At 39.4% G+C, this 18,279-nt stretch overlaps 1 protein-coding gene across 1 annotated transcript in view; it reads right to left on the bottom strand.

Moving 5' to 3' along the window:
- The window catches only part of cables2b (Cdk5 and Abl enzyme substrate 2b), a 44,710-nt gene that overhangs the window by 12,133 nt on the left and 14,298 nt on the right, over positions 1–18,279 (bottom strand). Inside the window, exons 2-3 of the mRNA XM_026153813.1 lie at positions 6,263–6,358; positions 387–464 (exon numbers count right to left, since the gene is read on the bottom strand). Coding sequence (XP_026009598.1) covers positions 387–464; positions 6,263–6,358 — 174 coding nt within the window. The remainder of the gene's footprint in view (positions 1–386; positions 465–6,262; positions 6,359–18,279) is intronic.

Raw genomic sequence — 18,279 nt, 5'->3', positions numbered from 1 at the left:
TCATTTGATGGTCTGCACGAATCTATTTTTGCGAGTGAAACCTCCACGCTGTTGAGGCCATCACCAGCATCACCTGCCAGTAGAACAGCCTCTTTATCTCAGCAACCTCAAACATTTCCTTTCATGTGAAAACAGCTACTGGCAGGATGAAGATAACTATATATAAGGTTTCCTTCAGCCAGCTTGCTTCAGGTGAACTTAGGCCAGCGATGACCAATTCAGTAAATAACAGTTTTAAATAAGCCAGCAGTGTTTAAATCAACTTTCCACAAATACTTTTTTTCCCCCTGCCATCAGCCCATTGGTTATGTCGAACCCTTTTTCTTGATTTCATCATGAGAGGCAGAAGGTGGGAGTACATAAGCAGATGTGTCTGTACGGATTACCTGAGGTAGAAGCTCTCTCCGTAGGGAAGAACAGAAAAGGCAGCACACAGAGACCTCTTAGCACAGATGAGCACGATTCTGAAACACAAACAAAAACACACATCAGTGGTTATCGTGTTTTGACATCTGTCCAGCTGAATTACTTTTCTCCATCTGAGGCATTTTGCTGACTAAACACACACAAAAACAGACAAAGTTTCAAAATGAAGACGCTAACTCTGCATCTTTGTGGTGAAATGAAGATAAAGCTAAATCCCAGGGTAAATTTAAGGATTGAAAGTTTAAAGGATCATATCGCTCCTCAGCATGGCGTAATATTTACTCACCGTTAAAGAGCAAAACACACAAATGCACACTTGACACCAACTTAATTGAGTTAAAGGCTCCAGCTGCACCCTTACCCTCAATTCTGCTCAACTATGACATGATATAATAGAGTTTCATTATGGAGAACACAGTGTGTGCGTGCACGTGCATGTCCGTGTTTGTTTTTTATTGCAGCTCCTCTGAGTATAAACCCATCTGGAGCAGAGACTACAGCTTGCTGGCCTGGTTTTGGTCTCAAGAGGAAAATGTTTGCAGTCATTATATTTGGCTCAGGAACCAAGAGACTAAAAGATTATGTTTTCACACATAGTGAATAAACACACTTAGCTCAGAGCTGAACAGATAATTGTCCAACATGCAGCTTCTCGGTCAGTTAGAACAACTTTGTCTGTCAAGGCAACACAAGGTCAGCGTTTCAAGGTCTCCGAGTAACTGAAGCAAATGTTCCCAATTTAGCCAAGGCACGAATCGGCTCTATAGTTCATCAGGATGCTGGCAGACCGAGCAGTAAATTTATCAAAGTAGTTATATAACCTAGATTAAACAATATTGGCCAGCCAGCAGCAAAGAGTCGAGCACGTACACACACATAGCCACATGCTAGCATGTCATTAGCCCATTGCCAGAATAAACTGTTTGGGGGGGGGGGGGGGGGGTTACCATGAACACATTTGTAGTAACAAACTTAATCATGCATTTAAATCACCTTCATCAACATGGATATTTTGAAAAAGACAACAAAGACAAAGAGGCTAAAGCTAAACCTATCCAGACTAAAGCTAACCAGACCTTGGTATGAGCAAAGGATCAAAGCAGTTATGACGAAAATTTTGGAAACGTATGAAAAAGAGAAACGGGTAGATGTTCTATTGTATGATGAATTTATAAACATACTGGAGAATAACATAAGTGTCTGATTTATCTTGTTATATAAATCTGCTGCACCTACTTTTCTTTGGTAAGAGAGTGCAATCATTTTCAGTTAATTACTCTCCAGTAGCAGAGCCCTTTATTTTCAGCTGTTTAATCGAGAGAAGATCCTGTAACTTAGTGCAGCTTGGGGGAAGCTGTGAAGTTTAATAATTTATTTTTATTATGACCGTAATATTTAGCATAGAAGAGAAGTTGAGGTTTTTTACTCAATGCTGCCAGTTAGTTCTTAAAAAGAAAATCAGGATCTGCAAAAATCAATATCAGCTGGTCTTTAATTGGCCAGTGAAATTGCAATTGGTGCATCCTTAGTTTAGCTGCTTACAGGCTGCTTCCAAGACTGCGTTTCAATTGTTTTTTTGGTAGCTGTGATTGGTGATTGGTAGCTGGCCAATCACATTCTTGGTTACTGCTTCAGCCAAGGTGTAGATAGTGGATAAAAGTTTACTTATCCGTAAGATTTAATGTGATGTCGCCCCACCCTTTGCAGATATAACAGCCTCAGTTCTTCTGGGAAGGCTTTAGGAACCTTTAGGAGTGTTTATGGGAATTTTTGACCATTCTTCCAGAAGCGCATTTGTGAGATCCGACAGGGATGTTGGACGAAGAAGCCTGGCTCACAGTCTCTGCTCTAATAGGTGTTTTATCGGGTTGAGGTCAGGACTCTGTGCAGGCGAGTCAACTTCTTCCACACCAAACTCGCCCATGTCTTTATGGACCTTGCTTTGTGCACTGGTGTGCAGTTGGAACAGGAAGGGTCCCCAAACTGTTTCAATAAAGTTGGGAGCATGAAATTATCCAAAATTATAAAGCATTAGAGTTCCTTTCACTGGACATTGCTTTGCACTTGTACACTTGACAAATGCAGCGTGCTCACTATGCTTACTAGAATTATCACTCCACCATCCGATGTAACTGTGATCACTTTTGGCTTCAAAACAAACAAACAAACAAAAAAGCTCACGGCAGCCAAAATGCTGATGTGCAGAAGCCAGTGGTCAATATCACGTAGCTACACATATACACTTCACACACTGACCGTCTCATCTGACTCCAGGTTTGAATCACAGACTGTTTAAATGATGCCAGTCTGGAAAACTGTTACCAAACAATATAAATGTATCTTTAATTATCCATTTAATTTATGATGTGTAGTAACTCGTTTTTATTTCTCTTCGCATTGGTCTTTGGCATCAGACTGAAGAACTGTTATGTAGTGGACTTGTATACACTGTTCTTTGTTTAGAAAGTCACAGAGGGATAAACATATGAAGAAGGAAGCCAGTTAATCCAAACACTGCGGTTTTTCTTACAGAGATGACATGATCCCGGTCAAACGCTTAGCACATCTTAATGAGGATCCAACTGGGTAAATAATTCAGTAGACTTTAACCTTAGGCTCAATAGAGACACGCAGTTTTAACCCATGTTTGCTAATTATGGTTTGGGATGTAAAACTGTATTACACTACTAAGTGATTTATCATTTAAAGGGGATGAAAACAGACTAAAGGGAGCCCAGCGGTTCAAAGTTTAATTCTTTAGGAAGCTAAATACGCAGCAGCGCGATGGAAAATTCAACATTAAAGGTCATTAAAGCATGAATCATTACTCGTTCAATTTAGACAGGAGGCTGCTCCTCCTACCCTTCTGATCATCCCTCGAGACAGATTATGAGTTTGAATTTGCCGTTGTTGGTTGTGTGAGCCGGAGACACAAAAATACACACAAAGCTCGTTCCCTGTGATGCATGGGAAAGTCAAGAGCAGGAAGTCACCAGGGAGCTCAGTGGAAACAGCAGAGACATCGCAACACAGCTGCTGAAAACGTGACTGTGCTGGGGAGTCTGTCCCCTGCACCCATCCATTTATTACACCACATTTCACAACACTGGGGGCACATTATTCCATAATCACCTTCAAGGAAAACAGACAATGTTCCCACTGAGGACTGAACCACTGACCCAGAGCTTTGTCTATGTAGCTACACTGACAACAGACAAACAAAGGAAATTTATAGATAAAAAAATTAAAATGACAAAACATTTAGCATTTTTTTGTATGTTTCAAATCAAATGTAGACAGCATTATGTTCCAATTACGCTTCATCAGTGAAATGTATGCGTAGTGGAAGGTTTAATGTGACTTACAATTATGCTTTTTAATAAATGATATGCAACAGCAGAACATTTTCATCTTGCTGGGAACTAACTAGAGCAGAAAATTCTCCATTTCACCATTTCCCCCCAAAAACAAAACAAAAAATAAACTAAAAAAATATATAAATATAATTAGTTAACATAAATTTGATTTTAAAAAACACAACAAGAACTTTTACAATTCTTGGATGGATCTTGGTGGATATTCTACACTGTAAAAGGTCACCTACTTTGCTCACCTGTCACTTAAACTAATTACTAATATTTTACTGTTAAAGTACAAAAACGTTACCTGCTGGTTCAAAGATATCATGACACCGAGCACCACTGACTGCTCGGCCCTCTTTTCAGCTGACTTATAGTTGTAAACAAGTGAGGTGGAAAACAAGCAGATGACATCTGTTTGCTTTCCATCACTTTGATGTGCAAAATGAGAGTTGGCATGTCAGAGTAAACTGATATATAAACAATCGACTGAAGCAGCATCTAACCACACTCTGCACACGTGCAGCTGCTAGCCTGCGGTGTGATAAATGCCGAAAAGTACCACACTGCCCATGCAGTCAGTTAATTTTGTCTACTCTCTGCAGTAGTTTATGTTTTGTCCATTTTCTTTATGCTTTCTTTTGGTCTCTTCACTTTCCACTCATCACTCAACTTGTTGCAAGAAATGGCTTGTCCCTCCCTGAGGTCTCGTCCTGTTAAAATGGAGGTCTTTCTCCCCACCCTCACCAAGTACATTCCCAGGGAGTGTTGTCTTGTCCCTGGGTTAAGTTCTTTACCTCACAAAATAAAGCACCTTGAGATGACTGTTATTGTGAGCTGTTTCTATATTTCACTGTCAATCAATGTCTTGGTTCTTTTTTCCAAAGAAAACCTTTTTTAAAAGGAAGTAAACAAGCAATTTTTACAGGTGACCTCAAGGTGAACCATTTAAAGTCTCCCAGGATGGCCCAAACAAGGATCATGGGACACAACAGCCCATTCTGAGGGAAGACAGCTCTAACATTTCCTCTTCTCTGTGACAACATGGTGACTTAGCTGAATTTCAAACAGCACTGGTGCTCTTTACTGGATCTATTTTAAAACAATTACCCCTCAGTCAGTCTGTTATTATGTGATGAGCAGCCCTGTGGGCCCTTTTGACCCAGAGTTGTATTTATACACTCCACAAGGAAGGACACGAATACAATACAATAGAAGAGTTAAGCAGAACAGAATGACACTGTCCAGGCTTCTCTGGTTCCTCTCCTGCTGTAAAGGCGACACACTTCTGCAAGTCAGCAGCGTATGTAGGGCTTAGTTCTGACAGAGACTTAACAATAACGGAAAGATCAGTGTTGTGACCTCTGTACACTGTCACAAAGGACTGCCCCAATGAGAAAGAAGCAGAAAAGCCTCAGCCAGTCCTCGAGTTTTGCGTTACAAAACGTACCACACAGTTTTCATTGTGATTCCTGAGCAGTCAATGTAGGAGGAACGGTTTGAAAAAGAGCCAGAGCATTTGCCATTGTAGCCTCTACTGATAGCGCACCTCTACATAAAGCTTTCACAGACCTCCACAAGCCTTAACCTGCTGTATCGACCTTGTTCCACATGCTGGGGGACATTAGGGATCAACATGCCTCTAAATACAGTCTACACCTTGGCTGAAGCAGCTGAATGACGTGTTTTTTACCTTCAAACTCAAATATAGTTAAGGGAACAACTTCAGACTCACTGTGGAGCCAAACGTGGGCAAAACATTTCGAAGATTTGTTGTTTTTCAGAGTTCAAGACCAAAGATTCAGTTTTTCAGTATTGTTTGTTTTTACTTTTCATCCTTTTGTGATTTGATAATTCAAAAAGCTAAATTAAAAGACACCAAATATAAAATGTATACAAAAATGGGATATAAAAGTCACCAGCACTTTATACAGACCTCACAAGAAAAATAATTGCACTCTGAAGACTTATATTTAACAATAGAGCTATAACAGAATGATACATATTTATGCTACAGTAGTGTTCAGCATGTTTGTGCTGCTGGTGACAAAACATGATCACACTGAGAAACTTTATTTATTTATTTTTAAAGGGGGTAGTAGATGTTTATATTCCTCGAAAAGGTTATTTTATCCTGTTGCTAGGTGGTTGCTAGGGAACTTATGGCATCATACCATGTCCTGTATAATTAAACCTTTGTAGATAAAAATGAGATGCCACTGTGATTAAATTAAAATGACGGGATACTTTTATTAGGTGTTATAGATGCTTATATGCTAAAACCAGATTATTTCAGCTCTTTGCTCGGTGATTGCTAGGCAACATAATGACATCATAATATTTGATATAGATATGAACCTTCAGGGTCCTGGTATGTACCTGTGTATTGCAGATTCTGAGTATTAAAGTAAGTAGTTTGTATTACTGCTCATTGTTAAATCTGATGGTACAGAATTGTGGGAGTCTGTGTGGCTCACCTGCTGCCTCTTGTGTCGTACTGTTTCATATTTTTGATGAAGTGAATCTTCTTGGTGTGTCGAGGTCTGGGAGAACCACCGGAGAGGTTACGAGTTCTGCAGAGAGAGAGCGAGAAAGAAAAAAAACATGAATATTAATAAGGGCATTTGCTCTCAAATCTGTAAACAAGAAAGAGGTTGCCAGTAGACACAGTTTCCACTTAAAAGACAAGCACACACACTCTCACAGAGTCACAGAATTAAGCCTAAAAATGCCTCAAGACGGAACGTTACCAAAGCTTCTTGAGCAAAACACATATTTTTCCATCTTTACAACAAATTAAAACATTCAGAATAAATATACAGCACAAGTTTAGGGATCACTAAAATAAATAAATTCTTCTTACAGTTCACATCTCTGAGTTCTAAACACATCCCGAGTTTGTGTGTCTGCCTGGTGAAGGTCAAGTTCTGAGCCAGGTTGTATCACTGTGCCGACCCTCATGGATTAAAACAACAGATCTCGACATGAAAGCGGGCCAAGAAGCTCAGCGCCGTGACATCACAGCAGTTACATAACGTTACTGACATCAGCATTAGTCTCACACACGTACGGCACCTACACAAGCTGAAACTGCATGTTACTGCACCGCGGTCATTTACATCGTCTCATGATGAACATCATGTCACGATGCAGCACAGTCGCCACAATCATGCACATACATTTCTGCAAACACATACAGAAACTTCCTCAGCGAGGGTTGCTCCTCATCTTACATGTAAGAAAAAACAAGGAAAAGTCCCATATTTCATTTATACTCAGAGGACCAGCATGCAGTGCTGCAGTCAGATCAGGTTACACAATGCTTTGAACTAAGCCAATAAACTGGCCACAAATAGAAACTCACATTTATAATGCTCTTGCTATTATTGGTTGGTGATGAATATTTCTCCTATAACTCTACACTAGATCATAAATACAGGATTATGCAACTGGATAAATACATCTGCCTCTCGAGTTGGTTTCTGTTCTTTTCTTCGGGGGGAGTTTGTTGTTTTTTTCTTGTTATATTTTGCTGATTTAGCTTCTGTGTTCTTGAGAATTTAAAACTACTGCTGTGTCCAAAATCCTCCACTCATTCACAATAGATAATATCAAATATAATAAATACTTACCACAGTAAGTGCTAGTAAAATTAAACAGGTGGAGGATCAACTAATAATGTTTGAACATCTACATGTTTCTCAGAAGTTAAAACGGGCAGAAGTTTACCAAACTGGAAAAAAATATGCCTACATATTGTTTCAGAATAATGTTCTATAAAATAAAACATTGCATCTTCAGTGCATAATGTTTTCCAAAAACTTCCAGGAATCTGGAGAAATCTCTGTGCGCAAAAAACAAAGCCAATAAAATCAACATTGGATGCCTGTGACTTTTGGGCTCTCGTGATTCTGTCACGCCTGTGCACGCCTCGCTGAGCTCGGGAGCACTTTCAGAAATCACTGTGTCCCATCCACAAAATGCAGGTTAAATATCACATCTTTGGAAGAAGAAAAGATTGTATTAGTGCATTAGAATAGACAGCTTACACATCTGGAAAGGCACCATCAATGCTGAAAGGTATTTACAGATTTCAGAGCAACACATGCACTCGTCCAGATGACTTCTTTTCAAGGAAGGAATTGTATAATTTTTAAAAAGCATAGCTTTACAGAAGAGTCTGGGTGCTGAACTGGCTTGTCTGTAGTCCATCCATCCATCCATCCATCCATTCTCTTCTGCTAAAACAATCCAGGGTCAGTGGCCCAGCTACAATAAAGCATGAGGCAGGGTACACCTCAGACAGGTTGCCGTCCTGTCGCAGGGACAACACAGACAGACAACCATTCACACACACAGAATTGCCAATGAAATGAATGCCACTAAGTGCACGTCTTTGGATTGTGGGTGTGGACCCAGAGAGAGAGAACCCACGCAAACATGGGAAGATCATGCAAACTCCACACAGAAAGGCCTCGCCACATGGTGGATTTGAAGCTTCTTGCAGTAAGAGGAATTAGGATACTGCACTGGCCTGTCTGTGGTCCAGACCTTTTACCAACTGAAAACATGTGAAGCACCATGAAATTAAATATATAGCAAAGGAGACCCAGGATGGCCGAGCAGCCAAATTTTAGCAACTGGTCTCCTCATGTTAAAGAGCAAATATTAGCACATATTATTCTAAAATGGCACCGTTTCTCACTTTAAATATTTTATACATACTATGTTGTACTTTAAATAAAGATGATATTTATAAAATATGCAAACCATTGCATTCAGTTTTTATTTGCAACCCAAGCTGGTTTGTAAAAACAATTCATATCATGATGTGACTCCGTACTTCCTATCGTTCGTCAGTTTTGACAATAGTCGGTTACGACTTTCCTAAACGGGTGATTTTATATGGTTTCTCCCCCACGTAACAGTGTGCATGACTATAATCAGGAGTCATTGGTAGGAAACAGAAACCAACCTTACTGTGCATTTTATAAATGGCTTTTGTTTCATACATCAATCATTTTTATTTTGAGAAACAACATTACAAAAAGTCTGAAGAAAACATGTTATAAACACATGCAGAAAAAACATATCCAATCTCTTCCTACAATATTACAGCCATCATTCAATACAGTCCCTAACATTTGCGTGAAGGACAATATAACATATTTTTAAGCAGAACATTTTATAAACACTCTCACAGGAGCCAATGGAGATTTGATCTGCAAGCCCATAGAGAGATGGCTGTCTGCTGGGAAACATAACGCTTACACAACTATGAATTCACACACACACACACACACAGCATCTGCTACTGTTTTTTTATGGTCGGCTTGCTGATCCCACACCACATGGAGTCTAAATCACTGTTATCGCTGCTGCTCACTGTCTGACTCAGTAATACATGACTGGGAGATGAGAGCTGCTGTGTGTGTGTGCATGTGTGTGTTTGTGTACATGTGTGTTATGCAGTTATAACATCTGGGTTGTGACATCTGAATGTGAGGCTTTAAGAGGATTGTTGCCTTCTGCTGGTCAACAAATACCCGACCAAACACACAATTCACATATTAAATTGATTCAAACAGCAACGTATCACCTCCTAAATAATTTCTGGCCACATTTATTGGTCAAACACTTAATTAAAATGATATTATGATGGTGCAGCGGTGCCGTGATTCATTACATTTTTATGTCCCTGAAAATCTATTAAATGTTTCGCTCTTTTCCCATGAATCGTTTTTGACTGCCTGCCTGGTGCCATTTCAGAACCATGCGGGACTCGTTTACAATACTTTGGTCACATCTGCAAGAGAGTTTTAATAATAAGCATCCTTCTTTTCTTTAACTTCATTGGCTCATTAATTAATTAGTTAGTTCTATGTCAGATCCACTGAGCTCAGTCTCTTCCATGCTACTTCAACGTGCAGACTGAACTTGAACTCGGCACCGCCAACCTCAATCACATCACGTCACTAGCTGCACAGTACAGAAGTTCACAATTTCATTTAGCCTCATGGATCATTTTCCTCCTGTGGATATAAATATAGATTTAAAATAAAAAAAAGCCACGAAAGCCCTCTAAGCTGTCACGCCTCATTTGTTATCAATCCCAAACATTCTATCTTTGGTAGCCAAACTCACGTGATGGAATCTTCTCAGCATTCCATTTCCAAGGGAACCATCAGTGAGCGGCATACTGGAATGTTGTGGATTGTTTCCATTGTGTGGGAAGGGAAAGAGCCCACTGGATGAAGTTAATGGTAAGGGATATGACGAAGATGATGGCGCTCAGTGTTTAAGATAAAGACAAATAAAGACATATCTGCTTTTACAAGAGCAAACACTTGCTCTACTTAAGTGCCTTTGAGCAGGACACTACTCCACTTGGATTGCCCGTGGTTGTCATGGGGACAAGTTGATGTTTGGAACCAAAAGTAAAACAAAGAAAGATGACAAAGTTATCAAAGATGGAATGAAAACCAATCAAATACTCAGACAAGATCCGGGATTCTGGATAAAATGAGGTTTACTTTTAGTCCTTCAGACAGGAGAAGAGCTTTTACGTTCCAATCCATCCCAAACAAGTGTAAATAAAAAATTTAAAAAAATATACATTTTTACATGATACATGAAATTTCATACAAAAGTATCGACGACACTAGTCAAAACGACGCACTTTAAAGGGGCTAGTAAACAACTTTTCTAAATAGAAAATACTGTACATGTCCTGAAGAGTTACAATGTTAAACACTTTAGTTAACATTAAACTAAAGTGTTAAGCAGTTATTTTATACTTTCACTTATTCATTTCAGGGATAACTCTACCTAGGCTACTTTTGTAGTCACATTTGACTTGTGCTGTAATGAATGAACACAATCACAGCAGCTCATTGGGAAAGGATGAAGAACACCCTTTATTTACACGTATACCTTATAAATGCTACTGCCTGAAAGCGCTAATAAAACTGTATTTTTTTTCCTATATGGTCAGAAATATCATTATTAATATCATTACTGCAAATTTTCTTTATATTACCCATCCTTAAACCCACACAGAGCATTTTCAGTTATTGGGACATATCCAATATGGATAATCTCCTGGTACATGTGAGAAAGGCCAACTTACCTGGACCTTTTTCTTCCAACATCATCTACAGATGAAAGTCATACAGAATATGTTCCAATATGTTAAGTTAAATTAGCAAGAACAAGTAAAGAAAGTCCGTGCTACCTTTGGTACTCAGACTTTATGACACTGACAAAAAAAGATTTGAGGTTTGTCGCCCAGCCCTTCTTACGAACGTGGGTGAATAATATGCAGCTGCAGTAATGACAGTAACTCATCTCATGAGTGGCAGCTACAAATAACAATTTGGCTTTAACAACCTGTTTGGAGAGACCACAATCAGACACCCAAACACAATTATCATAAAATTCCTCAGCTGGAGTGTGACTGACATTTAACAGAATGGCTTTTTTGCACTGTCCTGATAAACAGCCCTGTCAGTTATCTTGAAATTATTTTCTCAGCTTGGAGGGTTGAGTGAGGAAACGCTGTAGGAATAAACATCAACAATATCTGCAAAGAGAGAGATAGCTGACGCCACCACTCTCCCAGTCTAAATCTGTCCCAGTGTCTGAGCTGTGGATCAGCGGGCTCGTGATTACAACGCTCTGACCAGCAGCCCATTTTCATGAGAACCAGCCAGCCTCATCTGTCTGGGATGCTGTGGAAAATTCCCATTCTGTGGGAACGGAAAGATCCAGTGATAACTCCCTTGCTGCTACTAAGGAAGATGATTGTTGGTGATCAGATAAAGACATACTGAGGGTACAACCACGCGAGGTGCTATTATCTTGTTTACCGCTGATTTTGTTTTTCATAACTTCCTTCTTACAGAGGATGTTTAGCCAAAAGCAAACTCTAATGTCGTCTTGCGTTTATATTCAAATACAAATCAGGAATGTCAAAACTAATTTTACATCACGGACCACACTTTGATTTTCAGTGGTCTGAACTGGTGAAAATCCATTTTCCCTCAGTGTAAAGAAGTTTGACTGCATATTAAAGCTGTATCTCACTATAAGAAGAAGAGCAATTTCATGTCTCAGTTTTTCTACATGATAAAGAAATGCTGCTGTAGCAAAAGAAGTCAGTCGGCACAGTTCTCTGCACTTAAATCATAAGAAATGAATGCACAACCCTACAGAAAGTGTTCTGGGAACTCGTTGCACAAACTGCTACGTTTTTGTTAATTAATTTAGTATGAATGACTCTGGCAAAGTAGGACAAGATGTTAACTTTATGAAAATACAATTAAAAGTCCAAAAGTTATTACCACCACAATCACATTTTCCAAAGACATCCAGTGGGCCAGATTGGGCTGATTCTGGCCCCCGGGCCTTATTTGTGACACCCCTGCTTTACATCGATTTCTTTGCCAACTTGATATACCAGAACTTTTACAACTGATAATATGACATTAATGGAGGCTGCAGTTTTAACTGAAGAATGATAGGTACAGTGACACTATTCTGCAGAATAAGTAGAATAATAATAAACATATCTTCCTACTTTTAAGTGGTATTTTTTTCTCCTTCAGTGATACAGATATAATGATGTAGGTTGTGTTGTAGATTATTGTTTGTACTGACTCATATTATTACTATGTCACAATTGCTGTGTGAAATGATCTACTGTGGGTGCATCCTGCTGTGATTTACTTGAAAGTTGGAAATGGACTGGTTTTAATGGTTATTCTACCCTAACGAGACATATTCATGCATTCACACAAGGCTTTGTTTGATAGACTTTTGAAATTTTGATTTCAAGGACATACGTACCTTTGGAGGGGGCAGTCAGCACACTCAAATGGCAGTTTGTGAAACAGTCAGTCTCTATGTATTGATTTGTGGTTTTGGAAATTAATTTGAGCTTCTTTTCGTGTTCCTCGATACAAATTTCCCACTCCAAATTTCATGTCACTGAACGTGACTCTTTATCTGTCCCACATGAGCAGTACTGATTCATGTCCACGTGCACAAAATGAACATTTTCTTATTTTGAAAAGCCAAAAACAGTCTGCATTTCAAGGTTGGGGGTTGATGGTTTTTCACCACATATCACGGTTCCAGTTAACGTTATTAATTAGATTTAGACATTCACACCGATTGGCTTCAGTTAATACAGCAGCTGCCATTTTTTAAGGCTCATAAGTACAACAGACACTAACTATATTGGTTTCAAAGTTGTGCTGATATCACAGAAAAACATGACAATGTGACTTTGGTGATTATTACAATTATTACAATTTTTTTCTGATACTGGCCTGAATTAGAAGATGACCTGAGCCATAGCTACTCACTGCAGCTGTAAGAAAGGTGATTTGGGGTCATTTTATTGGGGGTTTGAACATTTGAGTTCCCAGGTTGTTCTCTATACTCACACTAAGCCAAACCAAACACTTTGCTGCTGCAGAGTACATTAATGAAAAACTATGATTTTACAAACAAAACCATTGAACTAAGTGAAACCCAAGTGATGATTCAAGTTAATAATATTTAGGTCGACCCATTAGGATTTGAATGAATAGTGTTTAAGTGCATTTTTTAGAAATAAAGCGACCTTCAGGAAACAGCGAGTGAGCAGCGAGCAGGTTCGGTTCTGCTCCTGTTTTTAGGAACCGCAGTGATGAATTTGTCTGGGTCGGAGTCACTTTGTTTAGTTTGAGTCATGATCACCAGAGTCACACTAATAATAGCTCGAGTTGTTTTAGCCTAAAATAAACTGGTACAAGCCAGCTGGATATGATTATTGGATATTTTTACACTGCACTTTATTGGCCTGATCTCCACATCCATTTGTCTACCTCACTGAAACGTGTTTTCTCGTCTTCAGTCACTCGCTTTATTTTCTCCCAGCTTAGTCACATACAGTCACTGCATCCCCTTCTCACACACCCTGTCACACAAAAGAAGCTTTTATTATTATTACTATTATTACTTGTGAAATGGGAATGTGTATTTTTAACTTACTGTCATATTTTAGTCAGGTCATATTTTGGTCTTTGCATTTAAGTATAGGCCATGTGGTGACAGGCTGTTTTCTGAAGGTGGCCGGTTTCACTATAATTTCTTTCTCACTTAGACTGCCATTATCACAGATCCTGTAGAAGCTCCTGTCATAGACTGATGGTTACACTTACACTCAAGTTATCATAAAAAAAACAAACACTTCCTAACATTTAGGATACAGACACCAACATATCTCAGACAAGATACTGTCATAATAATTTAGTTATGGAGCTATTTGGAGGTCTCTTCATTTAAGTGCCTGGACAAAAACACTAACATACAGTTGAAGTTAAACTGAGCACCGACACTCTTTTCCACATGCTTTCACCTCTTTTCTCTCGCTGTGCGATGAGAGCTATTGAGACCAGACAGATCCATTGAAAAGTCAGTCACAGCACAACAAAGGAGATGTCACGTTATCCATGAAGTCTGAAAAACAGCTATAATCTTCTCCTCTGCGCCAGAGCTACTTTTAACTCCTCACTACTTTTCGTTGCCTTCATCTCTCTCAGTCCTTTATGTTGGTCCAAAAATATCTGCTTTCATTCTAATATTACACTTCAGTTCATCACAGGACATTTAAGAGTAACTTCATACACTCAAACACCAGGACACAATTAATTGGTGTTCTTTGGTGATAAACCGAGGCTGGATGAAAACTGAAAAATGACCTGTGCACTAACTGACACACTGCTGGTTTGCCACATCAGTACATGCAATCAGGGCTAATAATCCACTTTTAATGAAGCCAATTCATTAGGAAGCAGGCCATTTGGTTATGGGAAAAAAAGCATAATCACAATTATTTTCAATAATTATGGTGATAATTTTCTAAAAAGATTAAATGTTAATGCCCTATCATTCTCATCTGAGATAGAGCTGCAAGATCATGTGCAAAAATCAACAACAACAAATCACAATCAACTGGATTGAGGTTTAATGATTATTTATCAGGATTATCCATCGATTTTGGTTCATTGGTTCATTTTATATGACATGAGACTCCTAGTCTCTAAGTAAAAATGAAGAAACATGATAATAACTCCACACTGGTGTCAGACCACTAATTAGTATCAGCAGATACCCAAACCCAAGTATCAACTCAGGAGTGGAGAAGTTGTTCATGTTGGGAGCTAAAATCATAATTAAAATTACAAATCTAATTAGGTGCAGCCAACATTTGAACATTTGGTTTTGGACAAAGTCATAATTCCTCTCATGAGAAAAACAAGTTGTTAAAAAGGCAACACAGATAATAAGTACCTACATCAACTATTATATGAAACCTGTAAGGCCTATTATCGTCCATTTCAGGGCGACCGTGGCTCAGGGAGTTGGGAAGCGTATCTGTAACCGGAAGGTCGCCGGTTCGATCCCCGGGCTCTCTGTCCTTGTCGTTGTGTCCTTGGGCAAGACACTTTACCCTACTTGCCTACTGGTGTTGGCCAGAGGGGCCGATGGCGTGATATGGCAGCCTCGCTTCTGTCAGTCTGCCCCAGGGCAGCTGTGGCTACAACCGTAGCTTGCCTCCACCAGTGAGTGAATGAATAGTGGCGTTGTAAAGCGCTTTGGGTGCCTTGAAAAGCGCTATATAAATCCAATCCATTATTATTATTATTATTATTATTATTTCTCCTGTATGTCTCGCTCTGCACAGATGATTTTTGTTCATAGTTTCATGTTGGAAAAAACATATTTTTTAAGTCTTATTTTAAATATGGACGCAGCAATACTGACCTTGTTAAAGTCATCTCATATCAGCCAGAAAGAACCAAACCACAAGCAGCTCATTACTCTGAACCATCTGTTTGCATGTCTGCACATCTACTGCTAAATCAACACAATTAAAAAATACACAAACCAGAGAAGGATGTCATGATTGACCTCACTGAGAGTTGGGTCAGTTAACATAGTTAGGTTTAGGAAACCTGCACCTGTCACTCTAATTCCATCCATTCTCTTCCGCTTATCCAATTGAGGGTCGCAGGTGGGGGTGGGGGGCTGGAGTCTATCCCAGCTGTCATAGGGCGAGAGGCAGGGTACACCCCAGACAGGTCTGCCGCAGGGCTAACATTCGCAACCACTCGCACTAACATTCACACCTATGGGCAATTTAGAATCATTAATCAGCCTGACCCTGTGGGAGGAAGTTGGAGTACCCAGAGACAACCCACGCAAACACGGGAAGAACATGTGAAGTCCACACAGAAAGACCCTGGCCTGATGGTGGAAGTGAACTTAGGACCTACGTGCTATGAGGCAACAGTCATTAATCATAATAATGATAATTATAATAATAATAATAAAAAATAATACCTGTCTCAGTCATTAATAATGATTTTTAAAATCATCATTAATTATTGGCATCATTACCTTCATAGGTTCACTGGTGGCGTTCAAAGATTTGCTTTGCTGCACATCAGTGTAACTGGTTTGAATAAGGCAGGAACTACAGACTAAAATAAGAACAGTCATGTAAAAAAAAGGAACTAAATGGCAAGTGAAATTCTAAACACTCTGCTCTCATACCATCACTTTGTCTTTACTTGTCTGCATGAGCGTGTGTGAATGCCTTAAAGTGTCCCTCCCTCTCTCTGTCTCTCACACACACACACACACACACGCACACACACACACGCACACACACACACGCACACACACGCACACACACACACACACACAATTACAATTACTTAAATGCTAAATCCTGAGCAAACATAGAAACTAATAAAAACACAAACCATAGATTAAATGTTGTTCTTAAATCTCCATCCTACACACAAACAGACACACACAGCAGTGTATAAGGACAGTGTCCACACTTCTGACAGTGACTGACAGACAGCGGACACCACACGGATTACACTGCATGGACGTCTGACTGAGCAACACACACACACACACACACACACACACAAGTCTACCCAGCAGGCCTGCTGCGCATCTTACGTCACCGGATTAACAAACGCCTTCTGCTTCGCCTTCAGCCTGATCCCCTGGGTCCAAAAAACAAAAACTTCCATTATTTCTTATCATTCTTCTCTCACTCCTCTTTTTTTTCTCAAAAAACCCAAAACGTAATATTTCTTGGTTATCTTTTGGATTCCTAGAAAAATGTTTCCTGTCCTCTTGCTTCTTACAAATCTTTCAAAATCAAAGCTGTTTTTCGTTAAAGTGTTTAACAAATGTGTGGTTACGTTTCTCCCTGTGCAGTATGTCTGTGTCCAGACCAGACCATGCTTGTGATGCTCATGTCAGGGATCAATAATGGTAAAAGGTTATGGGAATAACTCGCTGTGATTTTTAACCAATACCCCCAGTCAGTGTCAGTCATATCCAAATATGACTGACACATGCAGCACAGATGTCTCTGAGCACGCACAGGCGAGTTTATACATGTAAGTTCATGCATGTGTGTTTGTGTAGCAGCTACAAGGAGCCATAATAATCATCACCAAACGAGAGAAAACAGGCGGAGGGCATTTCTGACTGCTGGATTGATTTTTAAATCCAAGCACGATCGTATCTGCGGAAATGCTCATTTATCTCGTCTCTGTAACCTTGTTGCACCGCACATTTTTCCCTGTGAAAAACTGCTGTGAGTGAGAGGTGACCCGTGACGAGCACAACAAAAACAATTGTTGTTGTTGTTGTTGTCGTCGTCGTCGTCGTCGTCGTCGTCGTCGTCGTCGTCGTCGTCGTCGTCGTCATTATTATCGTTATTATTAAACTAAGAAGCAAATCACCCAATCCTTACACAGGCAGCTACAAAACAAAATAAACTAAGTCAGTCTGAAGCCAGACATGTTGGCTGACAGGTTTCTTACATATACACTGACCTAACTATTTGGCTATGTTTAGTACAAACATTCAGAACAATCACAGAAACAAAAATAACTGAATGAGAAAATAGAAAAATAAGTATCAGAGGTCCACTTTCAGAGACAAAACTAAGCTGAGGTTGTTTTGGGTTTTTTTTGTTTTAGATACTCTGACACTACTAACAAGGCTTTAACCGCACAAAGTAAACAGTAAAGCAGAAGCATGTGAGAGGAAATGACCCTTCATCAGCCTACTGAGAAGCCTAAACTGTTTCTAGAGAACAAAGTTCTGCAAACTGGATGTGACTGATAAGACTCGGTGGGTTTGTGGGAGGAATGCACTGATGAGCATCTTTATTAGCAGAAGAATTTGTCCCACATGTGGGCATGTGTGAGATTTCACTTTTACATTCTCTGCAAAACACAAAGTAACAAGTCATGTGTAACATATCACTTTGTTAAGAAAAGATTTAAAGTACTCTGAAGTAGCATGAGTGAGTCATGGTAGGCTGATACAAATAAGAGTACATGGTTATATTTTTATGGTGCAGAGAGTGTAAAAAAAATAAGAACCCAGATGCCAAGGGAGCATATTT

This window comes from Astatotilapia calliptera, chromosome 20, assembly GCF_900246225.1.
Source record: "Astatotilapia calliptera chromosome 20, fAstCal1.2, whole genome shotgun sequence".
Classification (NCBI taxonomy): Eukaryota; Metazoa; Chordata; class Actinopteri; order Cichliformes; family Cichlidae; genus Astatotilapia; species Astatotilapia calliptera.
The sequence above is the reverse complement of the archived record's forward strand: the minus strand, read 5'-3'. Positions and strand labels throughout refer to the sequence as shown.